The following is a 17,608-nucleotide window of genomic DNA, read 5'->3' on the forward strand; positions in this document are numbered from 1 at the left end:
TAGCCGTTCTCCACTGGCTCCCCTTGAAATTCTGCATTGTTAAGGCAAGCCAACTAGGTGAGGTGGCTCCCTCTGTTTCCATTCATTTCCCTCCAGCACTAAGTTATGTGTCTTTGAGTTACTTAAGGATGACTAATTCTTCTAGAAATGGTTGAATTCTACCAAACTACAGAAAAATCAGTTTCTGAAGTCCAACTGGCATTTGTGAGTGTATTGATTCTATTAGATGATATATTGGGGACTTTTGTATCACAAAGAATGTTGCAAACACTACTGTAGTAATGTACAAAATAGTACATTTGTGATGGAGGAAGTGAACAAACTTAAATAGGATTCCTTTCTTCAGTACTTCTTAGAGATGTTAGTATACATTTAAGTCTTTAGAGAGGGTGTAACTTAGTATCTTCTAAGCTTATTTAACTATAAACCTGTTTTCTTACGGATAATTTTTCTAAATCATTGAATTTTACAGAATATACTTCAGATGAGCTTTAATGCAACTCTGTGAAATTGATTGGTGTGAAGATGCTTTGGGCCAGGTCAGGCACTGGGGTGCTTGAAATTGTACATTTTGGATGGCTATCTTTTCCTAATTAGCACTTTCTTACAGCTGTCTGGTTCTGTGTTCACCTTTAAGACCTCCATATTGCCTGCCAGTGGGTTCAGTCAGATCCTCAATTTTCTATGTAATTGTCCTAATCTTGGATAGGGATTTCAGCATTTCTACAAAATGAAATCTAAAATTTTCAAAAAATGATAGTGCTGTTACTGTGTATGATATTATTAGTGGACACAATGGTCTGTTTTCTGGGGTATTACCAAATAACCAACCACAAGAGAGAGTTGCTCAAAAGAAAGTTTTATTTACTCATCACAAGTCAAGAAGACAGTGGGAGGAAACTGCTTCCCCAAGAAACAGTTTTCCAGGACTTTTAATAGCAAGGGTTAGAGCATGTCCAGGATGTAGGAAAACAGGAGCAGGAGGGCTGTTCCTGCCTGCAATCTACACCTCTATACATTGCATGGTCAAGCATCTGATTTGCACTGGTTTCTTGCAGTTTTCAGTGTTCTGCTGAGCACAGTGCTGTGGCCAGCGTTCCCGGTATATCTTCTGAAGAGATGCTGAAGGAACGAAGCTGCTTCAGGTTTCGGCCTGTGTTCCAGTACCATTTCTCTGTCTAAACCTTACACTCTTGGATACAGCATCACTTAAAACCCTTTGGGACACAGGTATCGTACAAATCTTTTTTTAAAGAGTTATTTTATTTATTTGAAAGACAGAGTTACAGAGAGAGGTAGAGACACAGAGAGAGGTCTTCCATCTGGTGGTTCACTCCCCAGATGGCTGCAATGGCTGGAGCTGCGCCGATCCGAAGCCAGGAACCAGGAGCGTCTTCTGAGTCTTACACATGGGTGCAAGGGCCAAGGACCTTGGCCATCTTCTACTGCTTTCCCAGGCCATAGCAGAGAGCTGGATCAGAAGAGGAGCAGCCAGGACTAGAACCGGCACCCATATGGGATGCCAGCGCTTCAGGCCAGGACTTTAATTTGCTGCGCCACATCGCTGGCCCACAAATCTTTTAAACTGGATAATACATGTAAATAAAATGAAAAAGAAAAAGCCAGAATTCTATTGCTGAACAAGTAACTGACACCATTTCCGTGTGTATATCCTTTTATTCTTTTTCATCTGTACATATGCATACAAATTCATATCTCACCTCCAAATCTAAAAAAAGGTTTTTCTTCCCCCTAGACTTTTTGGAGATATAGTTCATTTGAACTTGAATTAAAATTCTGCTTTTTAAATATTTTTTTTTGCCCTTCTGAAGGGACTAGGAGGAAGAGGGTAAAATATTAAAGGAATAACTCAGACCTAAGTAACTCACTATGATTTATGCACGGCTGCATCCACGTCTTCCAAGAGGGAATGTATATAGTTCTAAGGTCACCAAATGAGCATGTTTCCTGGCTGCGTTAACTCCTGAAGGCTGCTGTTTATAGACTGAAGCAATACTGATGTATTATCTTACAGCTTTGAAGGACAGAGTCCCAAGTAACTCTCACTGAGCTAAAGTCAAGCATTGCCAGGGCTGAATCCTTGAGCCTCTGTGTGGAAAACCTGTTTCCTGGTGTTTTAGTTTTTTTTTTTTTTTTTTTTTTTTTTTTTTTTTTTTTTTTTGCTATACCAAAGTAACAGCAACCTGAGAAATTTGTAAAGAATTTTATTGAGCTCATGGTTCTGGAGGTTGGGAAGTGTAGGAGCAAGGGACTGGAGCATCTGTTCAACTTCTGCTGAGGTCCTTCATGTGGTTTCATAACATGCTGGAAAAGAGAGAGAGAGAGAGAGAGGGAGAGAGAAGTGGATAGGGAGCAAGTGAGCTGAGGAAATCCAATTCACTTTTATAACAACCCACTCATGCCAAAACCTATCCACTCTCATGAGAACAGCACTGGTCTACTACCCTCTTGACCTAAATCTCCCACTAGACTTCATCTTTCTACCCTTCTTCATTAGGAATTCAGGTTGCAACATATGAGTTTTGAGGATATGTTCAAGCCACAGCACCCTGCCTTTTTTGACTTCTAGAGGTGCCTGTATTTCTTGATGCAGAGCCACTTTCTTTCTTTCTTTTTTTTAAATTTATTTGACAGATAGAGTTAGAGAGTGAGAGAGAGAGAGAGACAGAGAGAAAGGTCTTCCTTCTGTTGGTTCACCCCCCAAATGGCTGCTATGGCCGGAGCTACACCGATCTGACGCCAGGAGCCAGGTGCTTCCTCCTGGTCTCCCATGTGGGTGCAGGGGCCCAAGCACTTGGGCCATCCTCCATTGCACTCCCGGGCCACAGCAGAGAGCGGGACTGGAAGAGGAGCCACTGGGACTAGAACCCGGTGCCCATGTGGGATGCTGGTGCCGCAGGTGGAGGATTAACCTAGTGAGCCAGGGCGCCGGCCCTCAGAGCAACCTCTCACTTCATTCATTGTGTTCCCTGCTACAGAGTGACCCTCTTGCCTCCCTGTTTTGAGGACCCATGTGATTATATTGGACTTAGCTGAATAATTCCACTCTTAGCCTCTTAACTTAGTCACATCAGCAAAGTTCCTTTTCTTATGTAAGGTAACATAGTCAGCAGGCTCTGAGGATTAAGATTTGGACATCTTTGGAAAGGCTATTATTAAAGCTTCTACATCGACTTTTTAGCTTATTTGGTTTTAAAGATTTTAAGGTAGAAATTGGGTGGTTCATTTTCTGGAAATCATGATCTCTAACAGTCACGGATTAATTTGGTGAATATGAAAGTCAGATGGTGGCAGAAAGCCAAATGAAATGCCTTGTATTGCCTGCCTTGGCTGAAAACTGCACTTTGGGGTTTGACATAAAGGACTTTGGCCATCTACTGTGCTTAGGGAGAAATGGGACATTCTTGGAATGGTCAGGGCTAGGTCTCAGAGCTGCTGTGCACCGTGCTTTCCATTTTGAACTTGAGAACTTAGCACATCAGAGTGTTCCCTCTGTATCTTGGGCTTGGCTCTGTGCCTCCTTTGAAGTTCTGAACCAGTTGTTGTTTATAAATAAGGCATGCCCCAGTGCCATCAAAGCTTTGAGATGAAGGGGATGGCTCACTTACGAGAACACTGAAAAGGCAGTGCAATGTTGGGGAGGGATCCTGGTTTCACACTTCTTCCCCAACCTCTTCTCAATCCTCCCACCTTCAACTTGGTGTAAAATATGCATGAAGGTCCCACAGAGAATAATCAAAGCTCTGTCACACTTGGCAGACTGTTTCTTGCTTCCCTTTATTAGGAAGCAAGAAAAAAGAAAGGAGAACTTGGATTGGAGCCCATAGCCCACATCATTTCAGACTTTCCCAGAGCAGTGATACCTCCTGCACATCTCCTCCTGGACATCTCCCTGAGAGGTAGCACTAATGATAAGTTTAATCTAAGCCTGAATCCTGGCAGGAATTCAGAGAGTGAATCATATCTAGGAATTGCTCCTCTTTGAGCTAAGTAAGCGTACTGAACTTTTCTACTACATAGCAGTCAGTCAAGTATCTTTGGGTTGCTTTGGGGGAAGAGTATAATCTTCCAGGCTTTTCTGGGCATGGTGGTTCCAAGGGCTGAGAATAAGTCTCTGGAGAAAGGTGCAGCTATAAGGGAAGCCATACTCATAGCATCTGGGGCATCAGTCTGATAAAGGGGATCTGAACAGCCCCCACAGTTTCTCAGTATTCAGACTGCCATTCATCCAGCTTCCCAAACTAGAGATCTCACTCTTCTTTGATGTCTTTCTATCTCATTACCTCACTGATGAACTTCTTGCTTTCTCTTATTTATTTATTTAGAGGGAGAGAAAGAGAGATACCTTCCATATAGTGGTTCTCTCCCCATATACCTGCAATAGCCAGCCAAGCCAGACCTAGGAACTCCACCCTGGTCTCCCACATGGATGACAGGGATGCAAGTAGTTGAATCATGACCTGCTGCCTTCCCAGGTGCATTAGCATAATGTCAGGTTGGAAGTGGAGGAGCCAAGACATGAACTGGCACTCAGATAGGACATGCAGCTCAACCTACTGTGCCACAAGGCCCACTCCAAAGTCTTTTTAGATCTGTAGCAAAAATTTCTTTCAAACTTGCTCTCTGTCCTCCATGCCTCTGGCTGCTGTCAGAATTGAGGTAGTCATTATTATTATATTAGCTCTTTAAACTTTAGACCATTCACAGTGCTTCCTCATTTCTTTTTCTGCATCTGTTTTCCCCTCCACCAATCCACACAGCACCCAGAGTTATCGTTTGTGTTTTTATCATTTAATGGTCTAAATCATTGACAGGATTCCAAAACCCATAGGATAAAAGACAGTTATGTGTTGTTTAATGACAGAGATATATTATAAGAAATGCATTATTAGAAAAGTTTTTGTTCATTGTGTGAACATCATAGGGTGTACTTACACAAACCTATATGGTTTAGGCCAATCCTTCCATGGTTATGACTTCACTGAGTGACAGGCAATTTTTAACTTACAATTATTTATTTATTTAAAAGGAAGAAAGATACAGAGAGAGGAGGAAAGAGAGAAAGAGAGAGATCTTCCACCATCTGCTGGTTCACTCCCCAATTGGCTGCAACAGCTGGGGCTGGACCAGGCTGAAACCAAGAGCCAGGAGCTTCTTCTGGGGTCACCCACATAGGTGGCAGGGGCCCAAGGACTTGGGCCATCTTCAACAACTTTCCTAGGTGCATTAGCAGGGAGCTGGATTGGAAGTGGAGAGGCTGGGACTTGAACTGGCACTCATATGGGATGCCAGTGCTGTAGGCAGTGGCTTAACCTTCTATACCACAGTGCCAGCCCCAATCTTTTAAAAGAATATTTACTTATTTGTTTGAAAGGCAGACAGAAAGAAAGAGGGGGAGAGACAGATGCACATAAACACAGACAAAGACACACACACACACACACACACACACGCAGAGAGAGAGAGAGAGAGAGAGAGAGAGAGAGAAAGGGAGAGGAGAGAGTCAGTCTTCTGTCCGCTGGTTTACTTCCCAAATGGCTGCAATAGCCAGGACTGGTCTGTGTCAAAGCCAGGAGCCAGAAATAACATCTGGACCTCCCATATGTGTGGCAGGTGCTCAAGCACTTGGGTCATCTTCTGCTGCCTTCTTACGTGCATTAGCAGGAAGTTGGATCAGAAGTGGAACATCAAGGCATGAATTGGCACTCCAGTCTGGGATGCTGGTGTCACAGGTGGCATTTTGACTCACTGTGCAACAATACCAGTCACTTTGTTAAAATCTTATGGTATCATAATCATATATACAGCCCATCATTGACCAAAATATCATTATGCTGTACAGGCTGTAATTATTACCAAGGCATGGCTCATGATGCTTTTCAGACGTTGGCCCCTCCCACTTGTCCATCATTATATCTCTCATTCTCCTATTGCTTCTGTAACCACATAGAGCTGCTCATCCATTCACCCACTAAGTTTTTGTTGGATGATGAATGAAGAGTGGTTTCCATTTCAGGCTTTTAAGAAGAAATTGTCTATTTTTAAAGGATTTTTTACAAGCTAGGTTACTGAAAGCAGGAGCTCTGGTTTTAATTCTAGATCTGAATCACTCTCTCAAGATGTAAACTCCGTTTTCTTTTATGATCCATTTGCTTTAATTTGAACTACTTTAGTTAGTGTAGTTTAAGTTAAAGCAAACCTCATTAAAGTCTATTTGCTTGTTTGAGTTTTAAGTATTGGATGATCAGAGATTATTCTGTAATGATCAGAATCTAATCTCTTTTGAGTCTTCCCAGGCTCTGCTCCAAACCCTGCAGTGTTTTCATTTTATTTGACTTAGTTTGGGGATCCAGCTTGGCGTAGCAGTGTGGGATTGAAAAGATTTGCAGGAAATAATGATTTTTAAAGGTGATGCTAGTAGTTACAAGATAAGTAACAAAATACGTTACTAATTATCACAATTTTTCTGCAGCGCTGGTCAGGAGTGCATGGGGCCAGCTAATGGACCAAGGGGATGAAGCTCAGAAAGGAAGCAAGATGCTCCCAAAGTAAGTGTGGCCCAGTACCACTGGACCCCTTCAAGTGCAGTGTTTTCTTCAAGTGCAGTGTTATTTGAGTGTGGGTCAGAAAGGTGAAAGCCATGTCTGAGTCTGAAACCAGAGGCAAATCCCCAAGTCCATGATGAAACTCACTTTAGAAACCTGATCCATAAGCATAACAAAGGAAATCTACTGTAGGGTGAGTTCTTCACCAAATTCTAAGAAAATTCTTATTCTCCAGTGCTCATTAGTTTGCGATCTGGGAGATGTTGGATGGTACAGCTGTCTCTTTACACCTATGCCTGAAAGCACAGCTGTAATTAGATGCTTCCTTGGTGGAATGAAATCAGAATTAGGGGCTGCTAATGGGATTTGCATGTTTGAGAGCATCCAGCTTACACACCTGCTGCAACCTTGTCCACAAAGAGTGGTATACTGGAGTGGAATCAGGCAGATCTCATTAGCTGGATGACCTTAAACACCTTTCTTGGAATCTCTGTGCCTTAGTTTCCCTATGGAGAAAATGGTAGAGCCAACTTGTTAAGGTGATTGAGAAATAAATGAAAAAACAAAGAAAGGGTTGATGATAAGCTCATTAAAGGCTAGTAATTCTCAGAATTAATGAATATAGACCTACTATATGATCTGGCCATCCCACTTCTGATAATTTACCCAAACCAAAAGAAAACAGTATATGTAAAAGTTATCTGTACCCCCCATATTCATTACAGCAAAATTCACAATAGTTAAGACATGGAATCAACTCAAATATCCATCAACTGATGACTAGATAAAGAAATTATGGTATATATACACTATGGAGTACTATTCAGTTGTAAAAAAAATGAAATCCTGTCTTTTGCAACAAGATGGTCACAACTGGAAACCATGGTACTTAGAGAAATATGCCAGTCTCAAAAAGACAGATATCGGATGTTCTCCCTGATCCAAGGTAACTGAGTACCTGAAATATAATGTATTACATTAGAATGAAATAGACATCTTGAGAAGCAATGATTTTTTTATAGCCATTGTCTCTTCTGTTGAGGAACAGTGTTTTGTTTTGTTTTATTTTCTCTTTATACTATTTTTGTATACTATATACAAAATATATAAATAAAACATTCATTGCACCAAAAAATGTGAGACATGAGTGTGCACTGTTTGCATTCATTTACTCATTCATTCAACAGATATTTACTGGGCATCTATTATGTGCTAGTTGCTGTAAACCCTGTCCTTGTGCTGGTGGAGCCTATTCAGTCATAGTCAGTGAACTCTGAGGAGACCAAGACACAGTTGGTGGTAATCTTCATTAAAAAGTTGAGTATCTGACATTTTTGTTCTTAAGTTTAAGCTACAATAGCCAAATGTGGACTGCTGCCTTTTATTAGTTTTGATGAGATCACTAACAAAATGCTTATGACAGTATTTCTTTAAAAAAACACCCCACTACCCAACTTCACAAATAGGCTATTGGTGGGTGGGCATTGTGGCACATCAGGTTAAATGCCAGTTAGGATGCATGAATTCGTTATTGGATTACCAGGTTGAGTCCCAGTTATTATGCTTCTGATCCAGCTCTTTGCTAATATAGCTGAGAAACAGCAGGTAGTGGCCCAAGCGCTTGAGTTCTTGCTGCCCATCTGAGAGACCTGCATGAAGTTCCCGGCTCCTGGCTTCAGCATGGCCCAGCTCCAGCTGTTGTTACAATTTGGGCAGTGAGGCCGGTGCCTTGGCTCACTAGGCTAATCCTCCATCTGTGGCGCTGGCACCCTGGGGTTCTAGTCCCAGTTGGGGCGCCGGATTCTGTCCAGGTTGCTCCTCTTCCAGGCCAGCTCTCTGCTGTGGCCCGGGAAGGCAGTAGAGGCTGGCCCAAGTGCTTGGGCCCTGCACCCCATGGGAGACCAGGAGGAAGCACCTGGCTCCTGGCTTCGGATCGGCACGGAGTGCCATCCACAGCAGCCATTGAGGGGAGAACCAACGGAAGGAAGACCTTTCTCTCTGTCTCTCTCTCACTGTCTAACTCTGCCTATCAAAAAAAAAAAAAAAATCAATTTGAGGAGTGAAAAAGAAGATGAAGAACTCTCTCTCTCTCTTTCTCTTTCTCTCTCTCACTTTCTCTATTTCTTCCCCCCTTCCTCCCTCTCTCCTTTTCAAATAAATAAATATACCTTTAAAAAGATATACTTTCAATTTAATAACTTAAAAACAAATGGTTTCTTCACTATATTAAAGAGGCTTTCAGACTTACTCATCAATGTAACCCTTTGCTTTTGTTGTCATTGAAATATGAAGGCAATCTTTTTTTCCAGATTTCTAGAGTCTCCTCGCTTTCATGTCCCTCATGTCAGGTATTGGATTCAATGCTGCTCTATCGGCTGTGCAACATTTGCCAGTAAAGGGCTAACATTTTTCCCATTTTAAAAATAATTTTCTTTAAGATATAAAACTTGACAGTATCATAACATTGTCCGGCTAAAGCAAGCTTTACACTAGGCTGCAGAAATGCATGACTTCAATGTCACTCATAATTTAAAAACTAACTGTGAGATACACTTCAGAAATCTCAGTTGGGCTCCTGGACCTCAGATAGTAACATGATATCAAACTAGGAAGGAATTAATTGCTTTCGTGTTGTTGCTCCCTGCTGGTATGTTTTATTTTAAATTCTACTGAACCCAGGGAGCAAGGAGCTGTACTGTAAATCAGAAGCTGACATATGTTGTTTTTTCCCACATCTCTTACAGAAGCTCTGAATTCAAAGAAAAGAATGTTTCTGTGGTCTGGAAAGCGTTGGCTATTGTAACATCTATTTTATCTGATATGGCAGGAATTGAGTTACTTCACAGAAGTCCTGAAGTCTATTCCCTTGGACTGCTAAGTGTTTTAGCAAATGTTTAACTTTGTTGGAAAAAGATTTGTCTAAAGCATACCACACTCATTTTGCTATGGTGTTGGATAGAGGATGATCAGTTATCCTAGCTGACCTGTGACTTTCATGATTGCATTTAAAAATCACTTATTTATTTAGTCTTTCTATTAGAGAAGCAGTGATAGACAAAGAGAGAAAGAGCAAGCACTCTGATCTGCTGATTCAGTCCCTAAATGCCCATAACAGCCCCGGGCTGAAGCTGGGACCTGGGAAATCAATCCAGGTTTCCCATGTAAGCAGCAGGGAATCAACCACTGAGTCATCACTGCTCCAAGGGTCTGTATTATCAGGAAACTGGAATCAAGAGCAGAGGGAGACTCAAACCAAAGCATTCCAATATAGGATGCAAGTATCCCAGCCCATATCTTAACTGCTAGCCAAATGCTTGCCCCACTTTCCTTATTTTAACACTTAAAGTTTCATGTCCTAGGAAAACTCTTGAACTGAAGCAAAATGTGTAGTCATCTTACAGCTGGATGTGGACTTGATTTCATGACTTTCTGAGTTGCAGATAAACTTCCACACTTTCCAGGGGATAGTATCACTACTGTTTTAATCATGCTGTATTTGGGTACTTCACTTTTTGAAGTCTATCAGATGATATACCATCCTATATCACAACGCCTGAGACGTAGTCACTGTTGTTCCTGCTCCAGCCTCCTGGTAATGTGTACACTAAAAGGCAGCTAGTAATGGTTCAAGTACTTGAGTCCTTGCCATCCATGTGGGAGACCTGGCTGGAATTCCTGGCTTTGGCCTGGCCCAGCCCTTGCCATTGTAGGCATTTGGGCAGTGAACCAGTGGATGCGAGATTTCTCTGCCTCTCACTCTCTGTTACTCTTCATTTCAAATAAATAATAATAATAATAATAATAAACCAAACAATGGTGCCTATTTTTAAACAGATGGTTTATTTTGGTTCAAAAAATTTTGAAATTCATACACAGTTTTCTCATAATACATTTTTCAGTGAACTTTTTGAAGACTCCTCATCTTTTTGGGGATTAAATAGTATCTTTTGGGACATGCTTTGCCAGGTCTATAAATGATTCTTGAAGGTGGAAACTCATTGCTATCAAGTTCTACCAAATTATTTTCTGAAAGGAAATGGTACAGCACCACCAGACAGGGACTGACATGATTAGTACGCAGTTGATCCAAATTGGAATTGACTGTAAAACAGGGACAGAGAAGTCAGATATAGGCCAAGTAAGAAGGCTGTGTTGGAGTGGGCATTTAGCTCAGGGGTTGAGATATGCACATCTGCATTGGAGTACATGAGTTTGACTTCTGGCTCTGGTTTCTGATTTCAGCTTCCTGAAAATATAGATCCTGGGATGCAGTGATGATGGCTCAAGTGATTAGGTTCCTACCACTAATGTGGGAGACCTGGATTGTATTCCTCCTGGCTTTGACTCTTGCCCAACCCTGGTCTTTGTAGGCACATGGAGAATGAACCAGCAGATAGGAATGCTCGCTTGCTCTCTCTCCGTCTCTCTCTCTCTCTCTCTCTGAGTCTAAAATAAACAAATAAGCAATTTTGAAATAGGAAGTGATGACCTCCCTTGGCACTCTGGTCTGTGATTATTTATCTGGAGACAGTCAAAGCAACAACTCAGACCTGTGGTCTTCCTACTAGAATGTGATGGGTGCAAGGCAGGGATTTTTCTCTGGTTAGGAAAGCAAGGTCAAACATCTGCATGTGGAAATCCAATTTTCCCAGCACCATTTGTTGAAGGTACTGTCCTTTTTCTAAGTACTGATTTTAGCTTTTTTTTTTTTCTCAAAGTTTAGTTGGTTTTAGGTGCATGGATTAATTTCTGGGGTTACTATTCTGTTCTGTTGGTCTACACATCTATTTTTGTGTCAGTACCAGATTGCTTTGATTGTAACAGCTCTATAGTATGTCTTGAAATCTGGTATTGTGATCCCTCCAGTTTTGTTTATATTGTTTAAGGTTGCTTTGGATATTTGGATCTTCTGTGTTTCTATGTGAATTTTAGGAATTTTTTTTTCTGGTTCCTTAAAGAATGTCCTTCGAATTTTGATTAGGATTGTGTAGAATCCGTTTGTCACTTTGGGTAGTATGAACATTTTGGTGATATTAATTCTTCTAATCCATGAATATGGAAGATTTTTCCATTTTTTGTGTGCCTTTTCTATATCTTTCATTAATGTTTTGCAGTTTTTATTATATAGATCTTTCACATCTTTGGTTAACTGGATTTCCACATGTAGAAGTTTGGACAGACACCTACCTTACATCCTATACAGAAATCAAATCAACCATGCATCAAAGATCTAAGCTTGAAACTTAAAAATAATCAAATTACTAGAGGAAAACATACAGGGAAACATTGCCAGACATTGGAGTAGGCAAAAACTTCTTAGATAAGTCTCCAGAAGCTCAGGCAATAAAAGCAAAAATAGACAAATGGGATTACATCAAATTAAGAAGTTTCTGCACAGCAAAGGGAATAATTAATAAAGTGAAGAGGCTACTGACAGAATGGGAGAAAATATTTGCAAACTATGCTCTGATAAAGGATTAATATCCATTGTTATGCTTAGTGAAATAAGCCAGACTGAAACACAATATTGAGTTTTCTCTAATTGGTTGTATATAAAAAAATATAGAATATAAAAAAAATCAAGCTAAGCTATCATCTTGTGATTTGATTTTGTCTATAACCCCTGTCTATACCCTGCAGAACAGTGGCCTATTTTTTACTTGTAGAGCTCTTTGTTTAGAGGAGCATAGTCTATGAATATTAAGTCAATTTAAAGTATGAGATCACAAAAAATTAAAAAGAAAAAGGGAGAGAGAGAGGAAAGTATCATTGTATCCTTAGAAGCATATCTATGAAATTCATTAAATCTTTATATATTAAAAATTTAAAAATTAACAATCAAAAAATTTATATTAAAAAATCCAAATTCTGGAAAGAAAAAAAAAAGGGTTGATATCCAGAATATATAAGAAGTTCAGAAAACTCAACGAAACAATACAGTGAAGAAATGGGCAAAGGATATGAATAGGCATTTTTCAAAGGATGAAATACAAGTGGCCATAAGACACATGAAAAACTGCATAGGATCACTAAACGTCAGATAAATGCAAATAAAAACTACGCCAGTTAGAATGGCTATTATCCACAAACCAAAAAATAATGAATGCTTGTGAGATTGTGGAGAAAACGTATTCAAAAACACTTTTGGTGGGAATACAAACTGGTAAAACATACTGGAAAACAGTATGAAGTTTCCTCAGAAAGCTAAAAATAGACCTGTCATATGACACTGCTATCCCATCCCACTCCTGGGAATATATCCAGAGGAGATGAAATCAGCATATGAAAGAGATACCTGCAGTCCCATGTTTATAGCAGCTCAATTCACAATAGCAAAGATAAGGAATCAGCCTACATGTTCATCAACTGATGATTGGATAAAGAAATTGTCATATTTATACAAAATGGATTATGGACTTAGCCATAGAAAAGAATGAAATTCTGACATTTGCACCAAAATGGATGGAAGTAAAGATCATTACGCTGAGTGAAATAAGCCAGATCCCAATAAATAAATACCACATATTTTCTGATTTGTAGTAGTTAATATATAGAGAATAAGAACCGAATGGATGTCATATCATTTAGTATTTGATTATATATATTGCTTTGCTGAATCATACCATGTAATTGAAAATGAACATTTCTCCACATTATGATCATTGTCATGAACCCCTCACTCTGTGATATTAATATCTCTGTTTTCAAGAAAAAATAGTATACATGTGTATGTATATAATGTCTACGTTTATTGTTGAAGTGAATGTGGCAAATGTTAAAAAATAGTAAAACAATAATAATAAAAAGCAAGGTCATGAGGGAGGATGGAAGGTAAAAAAGCAGAGTCCCTTCCTTTCTCTGTTTCTTTAAGCCTACCCCTACAGTAAATGCATGAATGCTAGCCCATAGCACAGATTAGCAACTCTTTGTGATAAAGACCCAGAACTCCCTGTGAAGAGGGATCAGATTCTGTGGCCCTTTTCGTGGGACCTTTCTTTGGTCCATGACTTGCTGGCAAATTCTTTCAATTATTGAATGCTGAATGCTGCTTTGTCTCACTAGATGGACTTTTACTTTAAGATTCTTATCTGGGACACATGCAGTCAGTGGAGAAAAATGCAAAACACTCTCTTTGGTCATTAATAAAGGGCCCTGAGGAAAAAGCCAAGGTAGCTTATGTTAATCATTAAACTCGCCCCATGGTCAATTCTGAACTTTTACTCTGGTACGTGTTTGGACAGGACACAAATGAGTTAGGTAAGTTATACTCCAGCATGAATTAGTTACCTGCATGGTAGCTGCCGACGAGGCTCTAGCTAGGTAACAGGATCAGTGGTTCTTGGTAGAGAGAAACAAAGATCATTTGGAGAGGAAAGGTAATTTCTCCCTTGAATATCGAGACATAAACAGAAAAAGGTACTGTTCTCTCTTTCTGGGTATTACATCTTTTGCTAATATTATGGTGAACAAAAGGAGGTGAGAGATCTATAGTAGCAACCTTGCAACTTCATCTCTCAGAGGTCTCAAAGGAGGGGAAAATGAGAGAGGAGGGAAGGAGAAAGGAAAATGGAGTGCAAACCACAAGAGAAGAGAGAGGAGAAAGAAGACCTGCTTGAATGGACATAGCTATTTTCTGCAGTTGAAAGTTTTCTGGTTAAAGGAATAAAGGATTGTGAGTTTATCCTTAGGAAGGGTTAGTGAACTGATTAATTCACTTGAAGAAAATGACATTTGTTATTGATTGCTCTATTTTCGAGGAAAAGATGCAAGTTTGAAAATAGGTTTTCAAGAAATCAATGTGTGAATATTTGTTTTCATTGTTATAAGTTGGGAGTAGGCACTAAGATAAAATGTTAAAAATCATGTAGAAAATAGAATCATGTAAAAAACAGAATTTTCTGTGCTGAGTGTATTCTATTGGATGCAACAAGCAAGTCAAATCCTGTGCTTTTGGACTACGTAGTAAATACTCCTGGGTACTTTGTCTATGCAGTAGTTGTATCTCTAAAAATTGAATGTTTCTAACTTGAATTCTATTCCAATAGACCTAAAAGTGTAGGGCATTTTGTGACTTACGGGAACACTTGCTGAATCTACTTGTAAATTAGAGTTCTTTTTCAGAAATGCAAACAGCTTCCTGTTTGTGCACAAGTTAAGGACAGGCACACAGGTTATTTGTTTTCCAGATTCCTAGCACAGTATTCCCAGCATACAGTAGTACTATAATAAATATTTTCAATATTGAATTAAATATAAATGTATTATGGGCTCTCTTAATCAAGGCACACTTATCAGGTAAGTTTATTATGAGTTTTTGGGCAGATGTTCTTTTTCTGGGAGTTTACTGTGGCTTCTATCTTTTCTGAAATGATATAATTACTTCTGTTTATCTCCACATTTTCTTTAAAAATTAAATGTCTATTGAGGGATACATGCATATATATAATTCTGCAATTTCTTGAACTTTAAGAGTATCCCAGAGCTAAGGTCTGTTAGAGGGTTTTGCTGATTCAAGCTGCCTGGGTTCTGGAGAACAGCTTAGCACTCTTGGACAGAGCAGTCATGAGGGTGTTATCCGAAGCGTGAGTTTTTAGCCAGGCTTCTGAGGATTCTGTCCATCCCACACGGATATGGAGGTCATCTCTCTCAGATTAGGTATGGCCAGATTTAGGGTGTTCACGTATGTATTCATTACTTAGAATTTACTGAGCATCGTGTGAGCCATCTGTAGTAAGAGGGTGTAGAAATGGGCCCCTGGATCTCTTCAAGGCATGTACTATGTTGAAGAGGCCTGTGTGTTACTGTGTTATCTGGTCCAGGTTCTACAGAGGTTTATTATTATTATTATTATTATTTTGAGGTGAGGGAGGTTGATGAGAATTGGAATGGCTGGGGAAAGATTCAGTGTGGGAAGTGGCCCCTAAGTTGGGCCAGGTAGGAGGGCCAGAATCTTGAAGAAAGTTTGGAGAAGCCAGGAAGGGAGCAGCAGGAGCTAAGGCAAAGGCTGATGTGTGCAAGGCTTGTCTGAGTGATGAGGAGAACAGTATGGTGACAGTACAGGGTTCAAGTAGGAGAACCATGGGAGGGAAAGCGGAAAAGCTAGGGCAAACAACGTAAAAACATACAGTTCCCCGAACCACATTAACTAGTATTTTAATAAATAGAATTTATTTTTAAAACTTCAGCTTTGATTCAGTTGATTAAAGAGGTTACTATTATTTAACCAGCTTAAAGATGCTGAAAATAAGCTGGTGAAACAAGAAAGGAGGAATGGTGATGACTGCATATAAAATTCTTAGATGGCCCCTTTCTACCAAGCTTAGAAAGACAGTGGGTCCCTTTGGAGACACTAGGACCATTTCTGTGTCATCTCCTTAATTTCTCAAGTTTCGATACAACAAAGTGATGGTATGGAAGCAAAAATGTTTGTAATTTTTACTTTATCTTTTATATAGCAGAACAGCTATGGTGCATCCATCAAAACAGAAAATGATCTTAATGTCTAAGAAATCTTGATTTAAGTAGACACAATGACTGGCTGGCTGATCTCTCTGATGAGTATTGAAGTACTGCTTTTGGCAGGTGAGTAGAATGTGTGTTGACAGGGTTACAGATAGGAACATCATAGGTTCCCTTGAAAAATATTATTGATACTTAGACATGTACTTTCCAGGTATCAATTGAAAAAATGAATTTATAAAGTTTATTTTGAGTGGCAGAGTTGAAGCATCTGCATCCAGATTTAAATTTCCTGCTTAACTTTTTTCCCGATTACTAGCTGAGGTTATGTACTAAACTGTTGTGAATATTTACTTAAACTTGTAATGGCCAGTGGAAATCGCTGTTGTACTTCAGCGCTTTTAATAATGACTTGTGAGCTTTCTTTCATAATCAGCTTTTGGACTTTGTGTTCTAATTCTTTTCAGATTTTACCGCTTTCTCTTCCCAAAAGGAGTAACTTATTTTGTCTTAGTGATTACTTCTTGTATTATAATGTCCTCTTCTCAAGCAATGTCTTCAACTTTCTCCGAATTTCTATTATACTCTGTTACATCTTCTTGTGGCATTGGTTTTTGGTCTTCTTGGTTAAAAATATCTAACCATCTCTGAGGCCTCTAGTTGGGAACTCCATGAATGGTTATGTTGATGTGACTCCATTACCTCAGGTGTGCAGTGTGCCACCTGTATGGCTGCACGTGGAAGTCATAGGCCAGCCACAGTCAGCATGGCCTGCATGAGCCTTTATCATTTTTTTTCTCATATAAAATTGACAGGTGTTCTATAGATAACACTTTCATTGCTTATTTCCTTACTGAGTGCCTGATGATTTTTGCTGATTTCCTTGAAATAGCTTTTCCTTTGCCAGGGCATGTCCCTGAACATCTTTAAAGATGGAAGGATTGATAATGGTCAAGCTCAGCTGATGGTCTGTATGGGAAGACTCAATCTACCCCAGCATGTGTAGTCAATAGGGCTTAGCTTTGTGTAAAGGAAACTCCTCCAGCAACGATCCACACACTGGTCCTGCTATGAGCAGGTGAGGCTAAAAGCTACAGAATTTCGCATCTGTCTGGGAATTCACTCTGATCACTTATTCCAGGAGAAAGTAGAGGATGGTGGATTAGGCAGGAAAAAACAAGTGGCAACTTCTACAATTAAATATGGTCAGCTGGTAAAAAGGTAGGAAAGAGAGGGAAGATACTATGAATTCAATTAGGGAACAAAGTGAGCCTCTTCCCAAAGGAAAATGAAATTCAGGATTGTCCTTGTGGGTACTAGGTTTTTGAATGTCTAAAACGAGAGGGCTAAGTCAGAGTTTTCCACAAAATCTGGATTCTGAAGGTGTGGTCCCCAGACCAGGGACACCAGATTAGAAATGGAAATTTGAGAGCTGGTCTCAAATCAACTGAACCAGATATTCTTGTAGCAGAGCTCATCATCTGCATTTGATCAAGCTCTTCTGGTCATTCTAATGCATGCTAAGTATTTATTTATTTATTTAATTTTATTTGAAAGAGTTACAGAGAGAGGTACAGACAGAG

At 39.7% G+C, this 17,608-nt stretch overlaps 1 protein-coding gene across 6 annotated transcripts in view; it reads left to right on the top strand.

Moving 5' to 3' along the window:
* Nucleotides 1–17,608, top strand: part of PKHD1 (PKHD1 ciliary IPT domain containing fibrocystin/polyductin) — a 579,994-nt gene that overhangs the window by 41,059 nt on the left and 521,327 nt on the right. For 2 of the 6 annotated variants that reach the window (XM_051855614.2, XM_051855618.2), the window contains exons 1-2: nucleotides 13,811–13,982; nucleotides 16,022–16,148. In XM_051855614.2, coding sequence (XP_051711574.2) covers nucleotides 16,097–16,148 — 52 coding nt within the window. In that variant the 5' untranslated portion in view covers nucleotides 13,811–13,982; nucleotides 16,022–16,096. Of the gene's footprint in view, nucleotides 1–1,058; nucleotides 1,231–6,493; nucleotides 6,570–7,291; nucleotides 7,513–7,753; nucleotides 7,883–13,810; nucleotides 13,983–16,021; nucleotides 16,149–17,608 lie in introns of those variants that run through there. The other 4 variants (XM_070074011.1, XM_051855613.2, XM_051855615.2 and 1 more) reach the window with 4 other exon arrangements.

Source organism: Oryctolagus cuniculus, chromosome 5 (genome assembly GCF_964237555.1).
Source record: "Oryctolagus cuniculus chromosome 5, mOryCun1.1, whole genome shotgun sequence".
Lineage (NCBI taxonomy): Eukaryota > Metazoa > Chordata > Mammalia > Lagomorpha > Leporidae > Oryctolagus > Oryctolagus cuniculus.